Source organism: Coffea arabica, unplaced genomic scaffold (genome assembly GCF_036785885.1).
Source record: "Coffea arabica cultivar ET-39 unplaced genomic scaffold, Coffea Arabica ET-39 HiFi ptg000011l, whole genome shotgun sequence".
Taxonomy (NCBI): domain Eukaryota; kingdom Viridiplantae; phylum Streptophyta; class Magnoliopsida; order Gentianales; family Rubiaceae; genus Coffea; species Coffea arabica.
Genome location: NW_027266160.1, coordinates 84,712 through 106,409, shown reverse-complemented (window position 1 = coordinate 106,409; position 21,698 = coordinate 84,712). Strand labels below are relative to the sequence as shown.

Sequence of the window (21,698 nt, the reverse complement as noted above, 5' to 3'; positions counted from 1 at the left end):
GTTTAAGGTAAATAATTAAAGTAAAACATGTTTTGGTCTATAAGAGTAAAATCGAAAGTTCAAAAAGTGACAAATAATGTTTACACTAAATTGCCCTTTATATATATTATATAGACTAATGTTAAGGGCATACCCAATGTACGTGCAGTTTAGAAATAATTATTAATGTTTATGAATATGTTAATTTTGTTTTTACAAAATTAGATTTTATATAAATTCTTCATAAAAAATTTGCAATTTATTAGTAACTTTTTCTTTAAAAACAGCTATAGTTTATTTGGTAGTTATAATATTTAAGGGAGTTATGGGAGATTATGTTAGCAAATCTGATTAGAAGAGTAAAAATTAATTTTTAAGGACAAAATAAAAAATTCATAAAATGACACAATATTTATGACAAAATAAAAAATTCATAAAATGACACAATATTTATTCCAACTGCCACCTCTCTCCATTTCCTATACATATATAAAAAGCAGTTTGCATCTGACTCTTGGGAATTTTTCATCTGTATTGTGGAAAAGTATTTTAGGTATTCTCTGTGGAGCAGTTTGTGGAGAGAAATAAGGATGATTCTCTATAGAGGTATTTTGGTTAGAGGCAAGTAGGGAGAAAACAGTGAAGCCTAACATACAATACAACATGGTAATACATTTGCCAATGTTGGTTGCCTATAATGCCCTCTTAAGTGGGCACATGGCTTTTGAATAATGAACTTAATGGCTTAAGTAGTCATTGAATTTGTCACTAATACAAATAGAAAATGGGAAAGCTGATGAAGTTACAAAAATACAATTCAATTTCTCTAAAGAATGGGAACCACACAAATGGTTAAGAGAATTGGAATGCTTGTAAAAGGGAGGACCGTTGTTGGAGAGAGGTTTAATTGGAAAATCACTTGAGTAACCACAACAAGTGAAGTGATAAAGCTTTGTTGGAGCATCATCAAGTGAAGCATCATTTGCAGTTAATACAGGTGTTATTGCAATACTTTTGAATGGAAATTTTATACATATTAAAGAATCTTGGCTCACATATTTGTGGTCTGTTTTGCTCTTTTGTTTAGAAATGTGTAGTCACTTCATGCTGTAATTTCACCATTTTTTATGTGTAGGAAATTAGAAAGCCAAATAGATATTACGTACATAGAAAGTTGCATATATATATATATATATATATATATATATATGATTATGCATGTTCACCTATTCCACAACTTCCGTCCGTCTCACTCACTACGTGTCCAACTTGCAAATCCACGACTTTAGACCCCAAAAACATGCATACAAGTAATTACCAAGTATCAGACCATTCCTCTGCTCTATCAACAACCAAAATCCATTTCACCTACACAACCTTCTATCCCATCCTATCCACCACTCAAAAATACCACATTCGTTGAATTGGAGAAAAAAAAATAGGAGAACTTACAATCTATGGACTTGATACTCACAAGGGAAGTTAAAACTGATAACAAAAAAAAAGTAAGGGAAAAAAATTCAGTCGACAAGAAATAACTGAAAGCAAACGAACTTACAACTAAAATCTGTGAACGCTAAATCAGAAGCTCTTCTGCACCAATTCTTTCAAAGTGCAATTAAACCCCTGAAGAAACTTGGCAACCAAAATAGAAAATATATAGATTATCCAATCTCTTCAAGACTCGTGCGGAAAAATATTAGGCATAGAACATGAGTAGTTACCTTTACTCGGAAATGTTGTAGAGCAAAAGGAGGAAGAACCGTTGATTTTTTTTGTGAGTAGTGTTTGTGTTCCTAATGTATATAAAGGACACAAACTCTATCAGTTGTTAGGAATTTTTCTTTCACTGTCAATAATTTGCCAAGTGGGCAACAGAAATAAAAACAAAAGGAGAAATTTATATCCCTAGCAATGGTATTAGGCATCATGAAGACAATAGATAACAACACAAAATTGATGAGTTGTTAAGAGATTTTTCTTGTCACTCTTGATAATTTGTGAATTGGCAAATGAAAAGGAAGGTAAAAGGACAAACCTATATCTCTAGTAATAGATAGAAATCATACCTCATACCTGACTCTTTGTGGAATAATCGCATGGTTGGGATATGGATGGGCAGCCACAATTGACTCTCTGTGGAGGAATACTACGATTGGGATGTGGATGAGCAACCATAATTTGGGGGAAAAGTGGGGAAAGGGAATGAGAGCCAGTGGATGATTTTTGCCTTCACATTTGTTTTTTTTCCATTAAAAAAGGTAAGAAATGAATGCATCAGTCCACCGACCAATCAGCCAAAGAAAAAGCCCCGTATGTACAAAACATCAAATTTAGGCTCAAGACATTAAAAAACGGGAAACAGAGAGAGAGAGAGAGAATAATCGCATGGTTGGGATATGGATGGGCAGCCACAATTGACTCTTTGTGGAACAATACCACGATTGGGATATGGATGAGCAGAAAGAGAGATTGGGATATGGATTTGGCTTCTTGTCACTTTTCTTCATTGAACCAGAAAGAGAAGAAAAGAAAAATAAAGAAACGGGAAAGAGAGAGAGAGAGAGAGAGAAAGGAAGAAGAAAACAAAAAATGATGGGCTAAAGTTGTAAAATGAACTGCATCTGGAGTGTTTTGCTTTCCTGCCATCGGTGCACTTCCAATTTTTATTTGACTTTTTGACTCCTATGGGCTAAAGTTGTAAAAATGAAGTAGAAATGGAGTGTTTTGCTTTCCTGCCACATCGGTGCACTTCCAGATTTTTATTTGACTGTTTGACTCCTATGACTTCTTGTCTTTGATAACGGAGACAAAGAAGTGAAGAACAACAGAGGTGATGGCAACTACATCTAAGAAAAGATGGCAACTGAGAAATAAAGCAAAAGGGCTATTCACGAGAAGTCAAAAATAGCCCTCAACAGTTAATTACTATTTTGGAGCTAGTTATTTTTATTTGGGCAAGGTAGTAATTTCATGCAAAAAGACAAAAATGACCTCAACAGCAATACACTGTTTGGAGAATCACTCAATATTCTCAGGGCATAAACGGAAGAAAATTTCCTCCCTCTCCTCAGCCCGCCACCTGGCTGAACTTGGGAGAAGAAGTCTTAGCTTTTTTATATATATGTAAGATACTAGAAACTTTTTCGGCTGTGCAAGGCATAGCAAATGCCCAATGTGTTGGGCTAAATATGCAGGAGAGGTATTTGGTTTTCCTATATAGATGTATGGAGAAGCATATCATAAATTTTAAACATAAAAAATTAAACTACTCGTTTGGAACCTTAAAAAAATACTGATCTGATTAGATGATGATTCATTTAAGTTGAATAGAACGCCTAACGATGAAATTGTTGTGCAAAGAATATAGTTGACAACATACAGAATGTAAAACCATCCTCATTGGACCATTTACTCATTGCAATAGTTGCACCATTTTATATGTGCTAGCATTTCTGGTTGTAGTTACCAGCTTAACTTCTATTTTTGCATGAGCACAAAAAAATCTTGATTCGTACAATAGCTCATTCACTCAACGCATAACCCATTAACATGTTTGAACTGACTCTATCTTCCCAATTTCGAGCAAAACTAAAATATCTGTCCCCTAGAAATCATTTCACTCTAGCAAGTGAAGGACCTCTGGAGTAAAAACAGCAACTTCTGATTTCAACCACTCAAAGCAAGGGCTCAGGCCCTAACAGAACCTAGCCGGATAGTCCTTGAGATAAACCTCTCTACCGTTTCCGATAATATAGAAATTGAAAGAGCAATTATGATGGGCCATAGTCACATGAGTGACTGGGACAACAGAGATGATATGTCTCTCACTATAACCCTTGCAGTATGAGGGACCGAAGCCCTTTCTGCAGTTACTTCAGAGGAAAGCTTGCTGAGGAAGAATGAATCGGCAAAAAAGGTAGGAGTGCATGGTAGGCTTGGGTATTGCACAACTGGATGCCTTGCACTCTGTGGAAAACATCGTCAGGAACTGTAGCAGCTCTACTTGTTGCACTCACTTTTCGAGTTGAAAGTGTCTTCCTGGACAGCCAAAAACACAGACAAAATGCATAATCGGTACTTAAAACAATTCTGTTTTCCTTTATTTCTCCATCATGGCACAACTATGAGACAGATTGAAATAGGCAAACAGCATAACTTGAAGGAATGCCATGCAAGAAACAACAAAATTGAAACAATAAATCTTGTGGACAGAGTGATTTCACATTTTCTGATCGGGTTCACTAAAGCTCTTTTAGCTTTGGTAGAGATCTCAACATAGCATCCAAAGCCATAAATCACAAGCCAAAGTTGTTGTAGGCTTAAGTGACCTAGTACGCATGTCCATTAGGGTCTACTTGGCCATCCATGACAATTACTTCAAAGAAGGGTTTCAAGCCTAACACATTTAAGTTTGTCCAATGAAAATTGTATGAATACTTGACTTGCCATTCTTGAATGATCTTGAATGAACCAACATACTTTCCATTCTTGAATGAACCAACAAATTGAAAAAGTAGTTATAAAATTATTCAAAAGAAATCAGATGGCACTGCTTCAATATCTGGCCCTGAATTGACTGTCCCAATGGATCATGGACTAATAGCCCTTACCTATGAGGAATGTGCATAGGGACCAACTTTTAATGACAAACTGAACCCAACTTTTACTTAGTTATGTTCTTTTAGCATTTTAACAATTTTTCTCCAAAATGCTTCAGGCTAGATTGAAAATCAATTTACCTGTCATGATAACAAGTTCATTTAGTTATGTTCTTTTAAACTAAATCCAAAATGTTCTTTTAGTTATGTCCTAAAGTCTGTAAGAGCTATGGCATGCCAAATATATTGTGCAAAACAACATAGGCCATACCATCTCATAACAGCCACTTTGCGAGTCAAAAGAGAACCACCACCCATGCACGTCACACATTTGATAGGCCCATAAGAATCACAAGTTACTCAAGGCACCATACACTTTCCATTACATTTTAAGCATCTGCACGGAGATTTTTCGACAAGCTATCAGCTAAATAGAAAAACTTATATCCAATAACAATAATTGCAGAGAGAAAGCTGCCAACGATCAAGATGGGCCTAATATAGCTAAATTGTGAAGTGTGTAACTTTCAGTTTATGGTATGAACTCTCCCTACGGATACAACAAAGTCAGAGTATGAAATACAACTTTACATTGTATCAAACCCATCTCTAAGCAATTAGACCCCTCCCATAGCACGTAGGACAATGCATCATTTTATTTTCTTATTTATCTCCCAAAGGCAGAGCATTATTCTTTTCAAAACTTTCTATTGCAGGAACCTCTGATAAGCCTATGTAATCATGTTCCTCAAAAGGCATAGACATCAAAGTTATTTTTAAAGAAATCTTAGCTCAGCCACAAAAAAGATTCTGGAAAAGTAACGAAAAGATGAAAAGTTGAAAGTATACATGGACCAAATTGAACTTGAAAGGCATATAAAGGTTGAAAGAATGAACAAAATTTTTTCAAAAATCGAACTAAAAGATCAAAATTAAACTTCCATATGACATCTATCACCAGCAAAAATATAGTGAACGTCAACATAGAATGAGCAACATGAGATCAAGATCAGAACCAAAAAAGGTCGAAAAGGAAAGATAAAGTGCCTAGAAAACACAAAAAGAATTGGCCGTAGAAGAAAAAAAGATATAGAGCAAAATAGAATTTACTCCTGTGTAATCTTTCTCTCCACGTTTTCTCTACTAATTATCCCAAGTTTCATATAGACATTTCATCAAACGCTTGATAGTCATTAGCCTATGAGATTTCACATACTTTACTTGTTTGAACATCTGTATTTGCTTGCAACTAAAACAAACACCACCAACCAAAAAAAAAAACTCAAACATCAGAACATTATTTAATAAAAAAGATGAGAAAAAGAAATAACAAAATGAAGAACATTTAATCAAAAACTTAAAAAAATGAAACAAACCTTGTCAATGAAGATAAAATCCAAAAAGAGACTATGATCAATAATGTGTATACATTAGTTTTCTTTATTTATCTACTATTGTTATTTGTTATGTAAAGAAATTAACAAAAAGTAAAGAAAAAATCTGTCTTACCCAAGGGAGGCACCAGAGAAAAAGCAGCGAAGAGCAAGGTGGGATTTTTTGCTGCTCCTATTTCCTTCCAATAGTAAAAGCTCAGATTGCAAGACAAAATAAGGAGTGATAAATATGTCTGTTCTCTTTCTGATTCCATATTTCCCCAAAACGTAAAGCCCTAAATTGCTAAGAAGGCTATCTGTCATCATAACTAGAAAATCGATCAAATCTGCAAAAATGTCTTATTTGCAATAATCACATGATTGAGAGATGAGATAGAATACGATCTTTGTGAATCAAAAGACCAGCCAAAATTTGGGAAAAAAAGTTGTTGACAGAGGAATACCGCAACTGAACCACTGAACAGAGTTGGCAATCTAAATAGCATGTAGAAGAATCCTATCAGTCAACGTAAAACTATGCAAACTATCTAATAAGTCTAATACTGACAGAGGAAAAAATTAGACAAAAAGAAAGGCGTAATTAGTTTTAGTAGGAAAGATTGCAGAGATACAATCATTTTCAGCCATATTCAGTCAATAAGTGAAACCAAATGAACTTACAACCCAAAAACTACAGTCATTTTAAGCCACGAAACAACACACTTCTATTGCTTACCAGACAATCTGGCTCCATTAGGTCTGCACATTTTTTCATGCAAATATTAGGTTGTATGGTTCAAAGTTCGTCAAGAAACATATTTCATCAAGGAAACCTCGTGTTTTTTTTTTAATGTTCCAACTTTATAGATACTCGGATTTAGAGGAAATTGCCACAGATTCTGCAATCTTTAATTGGGTGTAATAGTATTCATAGAACCGATTATGCATCATTAACTGTATCCAAAATACGTGAATATTAATAGATCAGCCACCATGTTATGGTTTTAAAATTTGAGAGTTCTGTGGAACCAGGAACGTTGCATTTAGAAATAGTTTTTGAAGAATTAATATACCACATCTCTAAGCCAGCTACAACAAATTCTAGAAACTCAATATTAGCATTATCAGTTTAAGTTTTGTTTCTTCTATTGCCTACCTAACTTTTGTGCATAATACCTTCAACGTGGGGCAAAACCTTAATGTGTAAGACTCTTTATCTTTTATTCTCAGCTTACACTTCAGATTGAGAATTGAACTTGTTTTAGCTTGGTTATCTCTATTCAGTAAGTGGTGACAACCCTTCCTTCATAATCAGTTGTACATATTATTAACAGGAAAAGAAAAGGCAAGAAACTGAAGGACTGAAGAGAGTGACCTGAAATTGAAGCAACTGCTTACTGGAAATCTGTGGACGCTTAATCAGAAGTTTTTCTGCACCAATTGTTTCAAAGTGCAATTAATCCCCTCAAGAAATTTGGCAATCAAAATAACAAGTAGACAGATTATCCAATGTCTTTAATACTGGTAGGGAAAAAAAATTAAACAAAGAAGAGTAGTAGTTACCTTTAGTATAAAAGGTTGCAGAGGACAAGGTTGAAGAAACGTGAAGTTTTTTGTGACCAGTATTTTTGTTCCTTTATAGAGGCACAAACTTTCCTTCATTCTAGATAATTTGCCAAGTGGTCAACAATAAGGAAAAGAAAAGGGACAAACCTATATCTCTAGCAATGGTATTAGCCATCATGAATAGAGCGGATAAAACCACTGGGCCAATGGTTCAGTGGCCTCCAGGGAGGGACTTAAGGGCTATTGGTAAGAGTTCAAACCTCACCAGCAGCGAAAAAAATCTAAGGGTTGTGCCATAGCACTCCCTTGGTCTAGTTGGATTTGTATACCCACTAACCCCTACAACAGCCTCCTTAGACTCCCCTTCCCCCTAAATTAGAATAGAGTAGGTTATACAATGTATCGTTGCTGACAAAAAAAAAAAAAGAATAGAGCGGATAAAGATGCAAAACTGATAAATTGTCAGAGATTTTTCTTTTCAATCTCGATAATTTCTCAACCAGAAAATGAAAATGAATACAAAAGGACAAATCACAATCCTATGGTTGGGATGTGATAGAGAGCAAAGAAGTAAAAAAATTGGATGGATAGCCATAATTTAAGGAAGAAAATCATGAAATGATTGACTGAGTGATCTGGAAACAACAGGAGGGGGAAAGTAAAGAACGGCAAACAAAAAAAAAGAGACAAAGCAAGAGGAAAAGAATGGTTGGGGACAGCTGCAATTTAGCGAAGCCAATCCTGAATTGTTGACCAATTGTTGAGGAAGCAGGTGGACAACCCATTTCTTAGCTACTGTTTCTAAAAGCTATTCAGCTGCTTCTGTACTTTTTTTCCACCGAAGAGAACAATAGTCCAAGAAACGGGAACAATGAAAAGGAAAGGAGGATTATCATCTTTTGTGGAACAATCCCACAGTTCAGATATGGATGGGCAGCCATAATTGACTTTTTGTGGGAGAAAAGAAAGGCTGAAAGAAAAATTAACGGGAAACAGAGAGAGATAGAAAGGAAGAAGAAAACAAAAGATGATGGGCTAAAGTTGTAAAATGAAGTAGAAAGTGAGTGTTTTGCTTTCCTGCCATCGGTGCACTTCCAGATTTTTATTTGACTTTTTGATTCTTATGGACTAAAGTTGTAAAAATGAAGTAGAAAGAGAGTGTTTTGCTTTCTTGTCACATCGATGCACTTCCAGATTTTTTATTTGACTTTTTGACTCCTATGACTTCTTGTCTTTGATAACGAAGACAAAGAAGTGAAGAACAACAGAGATAATGGCAATTACGTCTAAGTAAAGATGACAACTGAGAAATAAAGCAAAAAACTATTCGCGAGAAATCAAAAATAGCCCTTAACAGTAAGTTACTGTTTTGGGGGCTAGTTATTTTTATCTGAGTAAGGTAGTAATTTCATAGAAAAAGTAAAAAATGACCTCAAACAGTGGATACGCAAGGTAGTAATTTCATAGAAAAAGACAAAAATGACCTCAACAGTGATACACTGTTTGGAGAACCACTCAATATTCTCAGGGCATAAATGGAAGAAAATTTTCCTCCCTCTCCTCGTCCCGTCACGTGGCTGAACCTGGGCGAAGAAGTCTTAGCTTTTTATATATATATATGTAAGATATGTAAGAAATACTCCCTTCAGCCCATACTATTTGTATCTCTCTTATCTTTCTTGAATTTTCCTCCTGCAAATGGATCAGATTCAACACAAGTTCATTGAAGTGAACGGGCTGAAGCTCCATGTAGCTGAGATTGGAGAAAATGAATCGAAAGCTGTATTGTTCTGTCATGGGTTTCCAGAGATTTGGTATTCTTGGCGTCATCAGATGGTTGCAGTAGCCAAAGCTGGTTATAGAGCCATTGCACCCCGATTACAGAGGATATGGACTATCCGACCCACCATCTGTACCCCAGGAGGCTACCTACTCTGACTTCATCAGTGATCTTTATTCCCTCCTTGATGTTCTGGGCATTTCCAAGGTACCTTTCTTCTGCCAAAATGGAGTCTGTATCCTTTTACATTTTTTTTTGGGTTTCATGTTTCTCATTCAAAAGAGGATGATATAAGGCGCCTCACAAAGTGTATGGGCACAAATTAAGACTAATAATGAGAAAATCTAGTTGAGTTTCCAGGGAGCTTATGGAGATCAGACTAGTTTGACTAGATTTGTGCGATCCATATTGAATTCTCTGCTTTGCATTCGTCCTAAATAATCACCAAGTGGGAGTACTATAGTAATTGTTCATTATTTGGCATTAAGTTTTGGTTGTTTTGATGCTGACAAAGAATAAATGAAAGGTATCAAAGAAAAAATTGCAGTTTTGATACCAAATGTGTTGACCATCGGCAGTTTTAGACTTTTATTCTCTAAAAGTATGGACGAGAGAAAATCTAGTACCAAATCAAATGTTTCAATTTTTAAGCACATTTAGTCCAGTTGATTAGTTTTGGCAAATTGTTATCGAAATCTGGTCGGGTCGCGTGGGAAGCACGTTCGGGTAGGTAAATTTTGAAAAGAAAAAAGGAAAAAGTTGTTGATCATAATTTGTAATTAATGGGCGCTAATTAGTCACATGCCAAGTAATTAGTCTAATTAAATGGCACTAATTAGTGCCCTTTAATTACAGATTATGGCCACCAACATTTTTTTTTTTTTTAAAACTTTTGTTAAAATGTATCCACGGTCATGTGGGCAGCACATGACCGGATTCCGGTAACAATTTGTCAAAATCGTTAATTGGATTAAACGTGCTTAAAAATTGAAACATTTGGTTTTGGATTTGCTTTCGTCCAAACTTTAGGATCTAAAATTGCTAATGTTCCAAGTATTTGATACCAAAACTACAATTTTCTCTATCTTAAAATTCAGGGGGAATGTGAAACCAATATAAGTTCTACCCATGGTTCGAAGTCTCGGCCAAGACCGAGACGACTCGGCCGAGTCGTCACCGTCTCGGCCCCTACCGATACGATACCGTGACGAAACGATACCGAAATACTTGACTCGCCGAGAAATCGGCCGAGTCGTCACCATGACGGATTGACTCGGCCGAGTTACTCCGAGTTATCCTGAGTCAAGACGAGAAATCAGCCGAGTCACACCGCGACGGATTGACTTGGCCATTTCTTTTGCTATTTTTTAATTATTTTTATTTAGCCTACTTTTTTATATTATTAACAATTTTTTAGAATATTAAATACTTTAAAATTTGCGTCTCACCGAGACCGCGACCGATATGCCGAGACCGATGTGGAACGTTCCGGGCCGCGCCCGTGACCGCGCCCGTGACTTTAAACCATGGTTCTACCACCAACCCACCAGGAGATCAAAATGATCGTGTTATAAACAGGTTTTTCTCATAGCTAAAGATTTTGGCTTTCATTTATCTCAATAAAAAGATCATGGAAGGTGTCTCGCATGGTATATGCGCGACTCAAATCAGGATTAATGAGAAAATATGATCTAGCTTTCGAGAGAGCTTATGGATATTAGACTGGTTTGATTAGATTTCTGCCATTCACATTTGCATTCTCTGTTCTGCACTCATCCAAAATAACCAAATGGAGGGAGTACATGGAAAATGACATGGTAATTGTTCGTTGTCCGACATAAGTTTCAGTAATTTTGTAGCTGACGAAGAAGAAAATGAAAACTCTGTTGAAATTCGGGGGAAATGTAACCAATTTTAATATCTAGCACCAACTCACCAATTACTAGCAGATCAATATGAAAAAGTAGTAGGTAAGTCCCCCATCTTACACGAACGTGGATTAAGGTTGATTGTTGTTTGTATGCTAGATGATTTCTACTTGCTGCAATTTGTTGGTGTTTTCAGGAGCTTGTATCACGTGTATATCTTTGTGTTGTACACAGGTTTTTCTCATAGCGAAAGATTTTGGAGCTAGGGTTGCATACCTTTTTGTGCTTCTCCACCCAGAGAGGGTTGCAGGAGTTGTGACTTTGGGTATACCTTTCCTCCCACCAGTTCTTCCTCCACTGAAAGAGGGCCCTTCCTGAAGGCTTCTATATGGCTAGATGGGAGGTATGAAAGTCTCTTTCTTCACTTTTTTTTTTTTTTTTTTTGACACTTTTCTTCTGGTGGTACATTTATGAAATTTTGGGATGGGATGGTGAATCTTGAAACCATTTTCAGCATAATCCAAAGTAAAGGTTTCCAAGTTTCAGCAAACGCTTGCTCTTTTATGTGGCAAGGTTTCCAAGTTTCAGGAAACCCTTGCTCTTTTATGTAGCAAAATAGAAGAGGAAACCTATGCATCTCAAGAGAGTTTTCCACTATAGGAAAAATGTCAATGCATCTCAATAAATATCTCTATCTTAGGAACCTGGAAGAGCTGAAGCTGATTTTGGTCGACTTGATCCTAAAACAGTCGTGCGCAACATCTATATCCTGTTCTCCAGACCTGACGTACCAGTAGCTGAGAAAAATCAGGAGATAATGGATTTAGTGGATTCATCTACTCCTCTACCCTCTTGGTTCACCGAAGAAGATCTTGCAAATTATGGTGCTCTCTATGAAAAATCTGGATTCCAAACTGCTCTAAAGGTTCCATATAGGTAAGCGAATAAAAATACTTCTCATTTAAAACGTTACCAATTTCTTACATGCTCTCTTTATCCTGAAATCATTGTGCCACAACGCTAGATTATAGTTGTGATTGTTCACTCAAGATCTCTTAGCTCATCTAAACAACAGGGTAGCTAAAAGTACTGGATGGTGGCTCTAGAAACTAGTTTCGTGCTTTGGTAAGGAATTAGTCAGTTAGCATAATGCACATTTCTTTGTAGGTCACTGCAAGAAGTGTTCGACGTACCAGAAGTCAAGGGTTGATGCTCCTGCACTGTTGATAATGGTGAAAAAGATTATTGCATCAAATTCCCAAGTATGGGGGGCTATATTAGAAGTGATCAAGCTAAAATGTTTGTTCCCAGGTTGGAGACAGTATTCATTCCCGAAGGTAGCCACTTTGTTCAAGAACAATTTCCGGGCCAAGTGAATGAGCTGATACTCAATTTCTTAAAGACCCATAGTTAATCTATATGTGCAACAAAAACGGTCCATAGCTCCTGAACTGTTTGATGCTCTGTTTTTGGTGGTTTGGAGGCTGAATGCTGTAGTTCATTGAAGTTACTTTTCCTGCAAATCTCGTCTTTACTACTTATCTAAGGCCATTTACTTTTCTAAAAGATCTTATCCATGAAGACACAGGAGATTTTCTCCTGTTAAAAAGACCAAGATTTTCGCGGTCTGCATCCATACACCTACTTGGTTCACGAAATATGAAGTACCTATTGTATTGTATGCTTTCCCTTGAGTTTGTTCGTTTTGCCGAGTTCAATAAAAGAGGCTACATTTAATGAAATTGACAAGGATACAGGAATTGAATAGGACTTCATTTTTGGCCTCGCTTGTTCAACTTTTCATCACTGTTGTCTGTGTTTTACAAGGATCTGGGATGGGAAATTGCTACATGCCAATCTTAAAGGCATGGTGGAAAATGCTACATTTGCCGAATCAGTGCATTCATGCATGCAACATTAAACTAAGGTACATTTATTTTCGTCACGAAGGATACAGATTTACAAAGGCCCTCCTAGAAGCATTTTGCAAGAACTTGGCAAATTCCCAATCCCAAGTAGTAGCCTGCCCCAGAAGGAATACGAACAAACAAGAAACAACCAACATATGATGCCCTGAAAACCGATTGTAAGTTATAGCTCTTCCCAACAGTATTAACTCCAGTGATGAAAGAATCAAATTTTATTCATTAGACCGTGTGAAATGACGTGCTAGCAGGCTAGAAAAGGAAAGTAAACGCAGTATATATCATTTAGACTTGCCCTGAGTCTCAAGGTAAATGCATATAAAGACAAAAGAACCTCTTTCAACCTCTCTCTGACTTCCCCATCGATCAAGTTACCATCTTCATCACACTTTTGGGGCGGGGCTAAAGGCCTCCGGAGGAAAAACTCAGGCTTATTGACGAAATGAAGATTAAGAAAGACTCCAATCTGGCGGACATGATACTGTTGAAGAGCCCCACCAGTACCTCCGGCAGCACCCACAAGTGCAGCAGCCTTATCAGCCCAAACATTGGGGGGTCTTGATCCCCAATCGATAGCATTTTTCAGAGGTGCAGTGACAGAGTAGTTGTAGTCTGGCGAAGCAAAAAGAACGCTATCTGCTTGGCGAATCTTATCCCGAAAAGCCTCAACTTCTGGGGGAAAAGTCCCATTCACTTCTAAATCTGTATTCAACAATGGTAAAGGTGAAATGTCTATATACTCTATGATCATGCCACCTATTGACTCCTTGGATATCTCAATTGCTGCACGGATGAGGCCTCGATTACAAGAGCCCTTACGGAGGGAGCCACAGATGGCTGCAACTCTGATGGGGGCTTTTTCGGGCACGGCTGGAGAATTGGTTTTTGCTGCCTCTTCCATGATTGATTCAGACAAACCCAAGAAAGACTGACCGATAATAGAAGACTAGAATGTCGCACAAAATTCAGCTATCGTGTTGTCTTGAACAGACAACATCTCATATCTAATCTAGTTCATTAGTTTGGATTGGGCGGGCCTATATATGGCAGTGCTTCAGCCTTGAGCTGTCGTCAGGCCTGACTTCAACAGTTCAACAGCAAAAGATCGTGTGACTTCAACAGCCTTGGGATCTAATTTTTATAACTTTTATTAATGTTCATGACAATTACAGATTACGAAATTAATTTCACTGTTAATCACAACAGGTCAAACTCGTGTTTTTTTTGTTTTTAATCTTTTTGTTGCGTGCCCTCCAGTGCTATACTAAAAGATAAAATTCAAACCCACATTATTCCAAGAGTGACGGCTCCTAATTATACGAAGGAAGCAAAAGAAAACAATTTCCTGCAGACCTTTTGAAAATATTCGAGTTTCACGATTCCTACTATGAATTCGCTACTGAATATAGACTGGTTGTGGGGAAAATTAGTTTGACTTCTGAAGAGAAATTGTGACACGTGAACAGTTTTAATCCCCCATATTTTAGTTTTAGTATCCAAATTTTGACACACGAGCAGTTTTAATTCCCAAATTTTAATTTTAGTTTTAACAACGTAATCTCGACATAAGCCCTTAGGAAAGTTGTAAACATGGATCTTGCGTTTCCAAATGGATTTGGCCTTGCATCCATTTAACGACTATAACTCTTAGATATGAAGCAAAAATCATGACTAATTCACGATGGAATGATCAATATGACGTTCTAATTTCTCATCCGTTTTTCGACCCATCATACATTCAAATCGGGTTTGGGTGCTTTCCCGACAATTCTTGATCTTGGTCTTTGCTTTTCAGTGCACTAAAAATCATCTTAAATGGAGGGGTTTTTTTTTCTTTTTTTTTTTTCAAATGGAGGCTTAGAACTCCAGGTACAGGCAAAATTCTGAATTGAACGGTCAATTTTGATCAAATAGACTCTTTATACTCCAAAACCAAATCATGAAATATAGCATATATCATTTTATTAAGCATTTAACTTCAACAAAAGACTAAATGTAATAGAAAAATATGTAAACTTGGCACTAATTAGCTCATTTGGTGTGTAAAATACACCCCCAAACCCCCCCCCCCCCCCAAGGGGCAATTTAAAAAAAAAAAGTGAGTCCCCAGGGGCCAAGCGGCTTATATACGGTAGTAATTCTGTCTTGTTTGGAATGAGTCCCCTGGATTTATGAAATTGAAACGAGCTCCCCTCATGTTTGGAGAATTAGACATATGTGGGGTGTGCAAAGTCGAAAAATTTTGATTTCAGAATTGATTTCGAATTTAATTCGGAATTTTGAAATCGAAATTTCAATAATTTGGAAGTTAATTCGGTAATTCCAATTTCGACATTTCGAATTGAATTCGAAATCTAATTTTTGAAATCAAAATTATCGATTTCGAATTGGATAATTTGAAATAGGAATTCAAAATCGAAAATTCGAAATCGAATTCGAATAATAATATTTATATATAATATAATAGTTTTTAACAATACAGATAATATAAATAGTTTTTAACAAAAACCCCCTAATCTATTAACTCACCTCACTACCTCAGGACTCTTCCGCCGCCTGACTCCGCTGTCTCACAGACTCACACTCTCACTCACCTTCCTTCGTCCTTCCTAGTTCCTCCGCCTCCAACTCAGCTTTGCCGCTTCTTCCTTCCTTCCTTCCTCTCACCTTCCTTCTTTCGGCCCTTCCACTGGGGTGCTTTGCCGTCTAATGTGCTGAACCTCCATTGACCTCGAGTCCATGACCCGCTGCCCCAATTTCTCCCACCCAGCAAAACAGTCAAGGCACTGAAGGCAGAAAGCCAAGAACTAAAGCAAAAAATTTAGCTAATCTCCGCAGAGTTTGCAAAGGAGGCAATAGCTTGGCTTCTTCTGAAGAATACAGTCTAAAGCGGCAAGGCGGAGACCAGAGACTGATGGGTTTTCATATACTCCCATGTTTCTGCAGCCACAAAACAAAAGTGAAACAAACAATATTATACTAATATCAATTTCTCCGACCTTTTACTTCTTTTTTTTTTTCCTTTTTTTGGCCAGCAGAATAATTTTTTTTTTTTTTAAGGAGGAAGAGAACTGTAAGTGACAATTAATTTCACTGATTATTTTGCTAGCTCGATTTTCTTCTGGAGAACAATTCATCCAATCATTTATTCTTATTGGCTGGTCATTTACCTCCTAGTTGAAAACAACGAAATACGACAATTTTTCTGGTAGAAGAAGCCAAGAAGGGAGGATAGCAAAGAAACCTAATTCGGTATCGAATTCGAAATCGAAATTAGTCATTTCGAAATCGAATTCGGTCGAAAAAATTTCAGTCAAAATTTTGAAAATTTTCAATTTCAAACTACTAAATTATCATTCAACGAAATACGACAATTTTTCTGGTAGAAGAAGCCAAGAAGGGAGGATAGCAAAGAAACCTAATTCGGTATCGAATTCGAAATCGAAATTAGTCATTTCGAAATCGAATTCGGTCGAAAAAATTTCAGTCAAAATTTTGAAAATTTTCAATTTCAAACTACTAAATTATCATTCAACGAAATACGACAATTTTTCTGGTAGAAGAAGCCAAGAAGGGAGGATAGCAAAGAAACCTAATTCGGTATCGAATTCGAAATCGAAATTAGTCATTTCGAAATCGAATTCGGTCGAAAAAATTTCAGTCAAAATTTTGAAAATTTTCAATTTCAAACTACTAAATTATCATTCAACGAAATACGACAATTTTTCTGGTAGAAGAAGCCAAGAAGGGAGGATAGCAAAGAAACCTAATTCGGTATCGAATTCGAAATCGAATTAGTCATTTCGAAATCGAATTCGGTCGAAAAAATTTCAGTCAAAATTTTGAAAATTTTCAATTTCAAACTACTAAATTATCATTTTCGATTTCGATGCACACCCTACAGTACGTCCCATTAAATACTACAAAGATCGTAAAGTTTATTGGATTCATTAACAATCGCAACAGTGGATAAGATACGCTTTGTTTCTGTCCAAGAAGGATACCTAATTACAACAACCTAAGGATGGAATTCTGGTTTGCAATTTCAGAAGCATTTTGCAAGAACTTGGCAATTTTTCCAAATACTAGTATATATGTATCATTTCGACTTGCCCTGGAGTCTCAAGGTAAATGCATACAAAGACAAAAGAACCTCCTTCAAATTTCTCTCTGATTTCCTCATCGATCAAGTTACCATCCCTATCACACTTCTGGGGCGGGGCTAAAGGCCTCCGGAGGAAAAACTCAGGCTTATTGATGAAGTGAAGATCAAGAAAAACTCCAATCTGACGGATGTGATATTGTTGTCTATTCCCACCAGAACCTCCTGCAGCACTCACAAGTGCAGCAGCCTTATCAGCCCAAACATTGGGGGGTCTCGATCCCCAGTCGATAGCATTTTTCAGGGGTCCGGACACCGAATAATTGTACTCCGGGGAAGCAAAAAGAATACCATCTGCTCGGCGGATCTTATCCCGAAAAGCCTCAACTTCTGGGGGATAAGTCCCATCAACTTCTAAATCTGTATTCAAGAATGGTAAGGATGATATGTCTGTATACTCTATGATCATGCCGTCTATTGACTTGCTGGATATCTCGATGGCTGCACGGATGAGGCCTCGATTGCAAGAGCCCTTACGGAGGGAGCCACAGATAGCTGCAACTCTGATGGGCGCCTTTACCAGAACTGCTGGAGAATTGCTGGTCGCTCCTTCCATATTTGTTTCAGAAAATGCCAAGACAGACAGACCCACCACAAGCAACGTCCATGTTTTTTTTTTTTTTTGGGGGTATCACCTGCTTCGTACCTTTATAATGCTGCTATTGGCTATTAATTGGAGTAGTACATTATGGGGGCCTTTGCGACTTTCTGGTCCTTGTGGAATCATCCAATTTTATGAAATGAGTGGACAGAGTGAGTAACTGGAGGATGGTATCGAGGAAACTGCATAAGCGTCTTCCTGTTTCTCTTGAAGTGTCATTGGTGGTATACGCTTATGTGGTTGTGCTTTCACTGGTTGCTTTGCTATCCTGTTAGAGTCCTATATTTGCTGTTTGGTTTACCATGCAAACATATATGGCAGTTTTGTAGTCTACCTTGCTGAGAAGATTTGCTTTGTGTTTTAACTTCTTAGTTGCATCTATTTTGCTTGACAACTTTAGACAAGATCAAATCCATTTAGGAATGGTGTGCTTCATGAGGGTCAAGAAGCAAAGGATCCTCGAGTGGAGCTGGCGGAATGTTTCGGCAGCGGTGTCAGCAAAATTAATACTCCGTGACTTGACTTGGAGGCACATGGGATTTGATGTGATTCAGTCCGTGACTTGAGCCTTCATGCGGCTGTATTCAACCATTGAAATTGAAGGCATCAAATGAAATAATTTGCAGCAAGGACTTGCGTAGACCCGCATCCCACTTAAAAATGGCCCAATCACAGTTTTCATACTTTTCATTTTGAAATATCTTAAAATATTTATCATATTGAAAAAATAAAAATATTTTTTAATCTCTTTTTTTAATATAACTTTTCTTTCTAATCATATACTCCCTCCGTCACACTTTGATAGTTCTATTTCTTTTTTCACACAGTTTAAGAAAAAATAGTTAATTTTATCGAAAAAGTAAATTTAGATTGCTATTTTTCTAAAATACCCTCACATTAAATAGAGCACAATTTTATGAGAACTTGAATTGATGGTAAAAAAAGAACCAACTCTCATTAAATGGGATGGGTTTATATTAACAACAACTTACATTAAATAAGGGTATTTTAGAAAAATTAAAATACAACTACATTCTTTAATTGAAAAGTGAACTACAATTTGAGACAGACAAAAAAGAAAAATAAGACTATCAAAGTGGGACGGAGGGAGTATATGTTATTATTTAAATTTAAATTTTAAATTCATTGAAATAAAATTAATAAAAAATATAAACATTACAATCAAATTTTATTTTTTAACAGTTGAAAGGCTAAGGTTGTGTTTGGATTGCATTTTCCGTCATTTTTCATGAAAAATTACTGTAACGATTTGATATATGTGAGGGAAAAAAGATGATAGGAAAATGTGATCACGGAAAACGACAATATTTTCCGACGGAAACAAGCAATCCAAACAAGGGCATAAATAAATTGGGATTAGAAGCACTAATAATGTTCACGGTGCTCAACAAAGCAGCGACGTGGCGCGAGGTGTTTGGCCATGATTTGACAATAAATAAACCTTTCTTCTAGCCATCAGTCAAAGTGATCCAAATAGGACAAGACCAAAAATTAAAGAATCTCCCACCTAACCCCGTCGAGAATTGTTTTCCGCTTACTATAACTTAAAAGTTAAAGAGCAAGTGCACGCCCAAGCCTTGCAGAAACGAATACTCCAGGATAGATAGACTGCAATAGTTACACTTAGCACACTTTACTCTTGTTCCCTCCCCTCCTTCTCGGGTTTTGTTTCGTGGCAATGGATCAAATACAGCACAAGCATATTGAAGTCAACGGTCTGAAGCTTCACATAGCTGAGATTGGAGGAGGATCGAAAGCAAGTGTTGTTCTGTCATGGGTTTCCGGAGATCTGGTATTCTTGGCGCCACCAAATGATTGCTGTGGCCAAGGCTGGCTACAGAGCAATTGCTCCAGATTACAGAGGCTATGGACTCTCTGACCCTCCAACCGTGCCCGGGGATGCTACCTATGCTGATTTTGTCGATGATCTCCGCTCCCTTCTTGATGCTCTCGCCATTTCTAAGGTACTATTCTCCCCTTTCCCAATTCCCGGGCCGACAATCTGCTATGAAGTAGTGTGTTTTTCTGCTCTCTCTCTCTCTCGCTCTATATATAGATATTCTGAAACTCTATTTGCTGCTAGATAACTTTTGCTAGTTGAATTTGTTAGGAAGTGAAGAAAATCAAAACATGGTGGTATTATTTCTTTTAGTGAAACAGTTCATGGCTTTGATAATTGTATGCATGTCGAGCCAATGGTAGTATAGATGCCTTCAAAATTTTCCACAATCTTGAGAAATGGTTTAACAATAAAAGAAAGAACAAGGACTTGAAAAAAAATGCTAGAATGATATTGCTAATATGCAAATCAAACATGGTCTTGACGACTTTCTTACATTTCCAGTTTAGATTTTCTGCACAGTAATCGTTGAAGTACCTTATCCGCGGAATAAATCATTAATCCGATGCAACTGGGGACTGACTTTCTTAGAAAGAAGAAGATAGATATGCTATCATACTCATTGCTCTGCCGTTTTGAGTGAAGTTGACATTAAACGTCTAGAGTACATAATGTAAAAGGAGTTGCTCTTTCACTTTTATATATATACATACATACAGACATACATGTATACACACACATGCGCATACCATTACGAGATTTTTTCAATTGATGTTTCCTTGTATGTTACGTGATTGAACTTTCTTTATTTGGATGCTTGCTCGTTTTGTGGAACATGAATGCCAAATCTGCATACCTTTGGAATACACAGGTTTTTCTCGTAGCTAAAGATTTTGGAGCCCGTGTTGCACAATATTTTGCCCTTCTCTACCCAAACAGGGTTGCTGGAGTTGTAAACATTGGGCATACCTTTCGTGCCTCCAAAGCCCACTCCAATGCAAGACTTCCTTCCGGAAGGCTTTTATATATCCAGATGGATGGTACACAACAATCTTTGTTTCTAGCACCTTCTTTCTTTGTTATCTCCAGTAAGCGTGCTCAGTTTTCTTTAAAAGAATAGGAAAGTAATCATGGCATCTTACAAGATTTCTTGATTCTAGGAACCTGGAAGAGCAGAAGCAGATTTTGGTCGGTTTGATTGCAAAACAGTTGTGCGCAACATATATATCCTGTTCTCCAGGAGTAGAAATACCAATAGCTAAAGAAAATCAGGAGATAATGGATATGGTGGATTCATCTACTCCTTTACCCTCTTGGTTCACTGAAGAAGATCTTGAAAACTATGGTGCACTATATGACAAATCTGGATTCCAAACTGCTCTACAAGTGCCTTACAGGTAAAAGAATTGTTACACTTTTTAAATTCATTGCAAGTGCATATATGTGTTACTCTTATACTACTGCCTAGATGAGATGATTATCAAGTAGCTAGTAGTCATGGTGTGGAACTGCTGCAACTCCTGCAATGAAGAGTTGCAAATGACAATATCATTTACCCCAATTTTTGAAACTCATGATCACAACTTTTGTGTCCACTATTGCAGTGATGATTCTCTATTCCAAGTTTGCAACTTGTAGCTTGCAACTCCACTACAAGCCGGCCAAAAACAGTGGGGGGTAGCTTATGGTCCTAGATATATCAATGTGCACACCTTCTCTGAAAACTAGTGGTTGATTTGGTATATAACTTTATTTGTAGGGCGAACAGAGAGCTCAATACATCAGAAGTAAAGGTTGATGCTCCCTGCACTGCTGATAATGGGTGAAAAAGATTACTTCCTTAAATTCCCGGGAATGGAGGACTACATAAGAAGCGAACAGACAAAATTTTTTGCTCCTAATCTGAAGACAGTTTATGTACCTGAAGGTAGCCACTTTGTTCAGGAGCAATTTCCAGATCAAGTGAATGGGCTGATACTCAA

At 37.0% G+C, this 21,698-nt stretch overlaps 1 protein-coding gene, 3 long non-coding RNA genes and 3 pseudogenes across 4 annotated transcripts; 2 read left to right on the top strand and 5 right to left on the bottom strand.

Annotated features, from left to right (window-relative positions):
• Positions 1-30: 30 nt before the first annotated feature.
• On the bottom strand, positions 31-2,525 carry LOC140032686 (uncharacterized). Its single transcript, XR_011836602.1, has 3 exons — positions 2,049-2,525; positions 1,704-1,775; positions 31-1,614 (listed from the first exon to the last, which is right to left on the bottom strand). It is a non-coding gene; the product is annotated as an uncharacterized lncRNA (long non-coding RNA).
• Positions 2,526-3,389: 864 nt separating this feature from the next.
• Positions 3,390-5,354, bottom strand: LOC140032685 (uncharacterized). Its single transcript, XR_011836601.1, has 2 exons — positions 4,852-5,354; positions 3,390-4,020 (listed from the first exon to the last, which is right to left on the bottom strand). It is a non-coding gene; the product is annotated as an uncharacterized lncRNA (long non-coding RNA).
• An 875-nt stretch (positions 5,355-6,229) lies between these two features.
• On the bottom strand, positions 6,230-7,593 carry LOC140032684 (uncharacterized). Its single transcript, XR_011836600.1, has 3 exons — positions 7,517-7,593; positions 7,329-7,384; positions 6,230-6,448 (listed from the first exon to the last, which is right to left on the bottom strand). It is a non-coding gene; the product is annotated as an uncharacterized lncRNA (long non-coding RNA).
• Positions 7,594-9,139: 1,546 nt separating this feature from the next.
• LOC113725984 (epoxide hydrolase 3-like) lies at positions 9,140-12,852 on the top strand (annotated as a pseudogene).
• A 440-nt stretch (positions 12,853-13,292) lies between these two features.
• LOC113725986 (NADPH:quinone oxidoreductase) lies at positions 13,293-14,338 on the bottom strand. Its single transcript, XM_027249434.2, has one exon. The coding sequence runs from the start codon at positions 13,991-13,993 to the stop codon at positions 13,337-13,339; it is 657 nt and encodes a 218-aa protein (XP_027105235.2). The 5' UTR covers positions 13,994-14,338; the 3' UTR covers positions 13,293-13,336.
• Positions 14,339-17,010: 2,672 nt separating this feature from the next.
• On the bottom strand, positions 17,011-18,075 carry LOC113725987 (NADPH:quinone oxidoreductase-like; annotated as a pseudogene).
• Positions 18,076-19,364: 1,289 nt separating this feature from the next.
• Positions 19,365-21,623, top strand: LOC113725988 (epoxide hydrolase 2-like; annotated as a pseudogene).
• Positions 21,624-21,698: the final 75 nt, after the last annotated feature.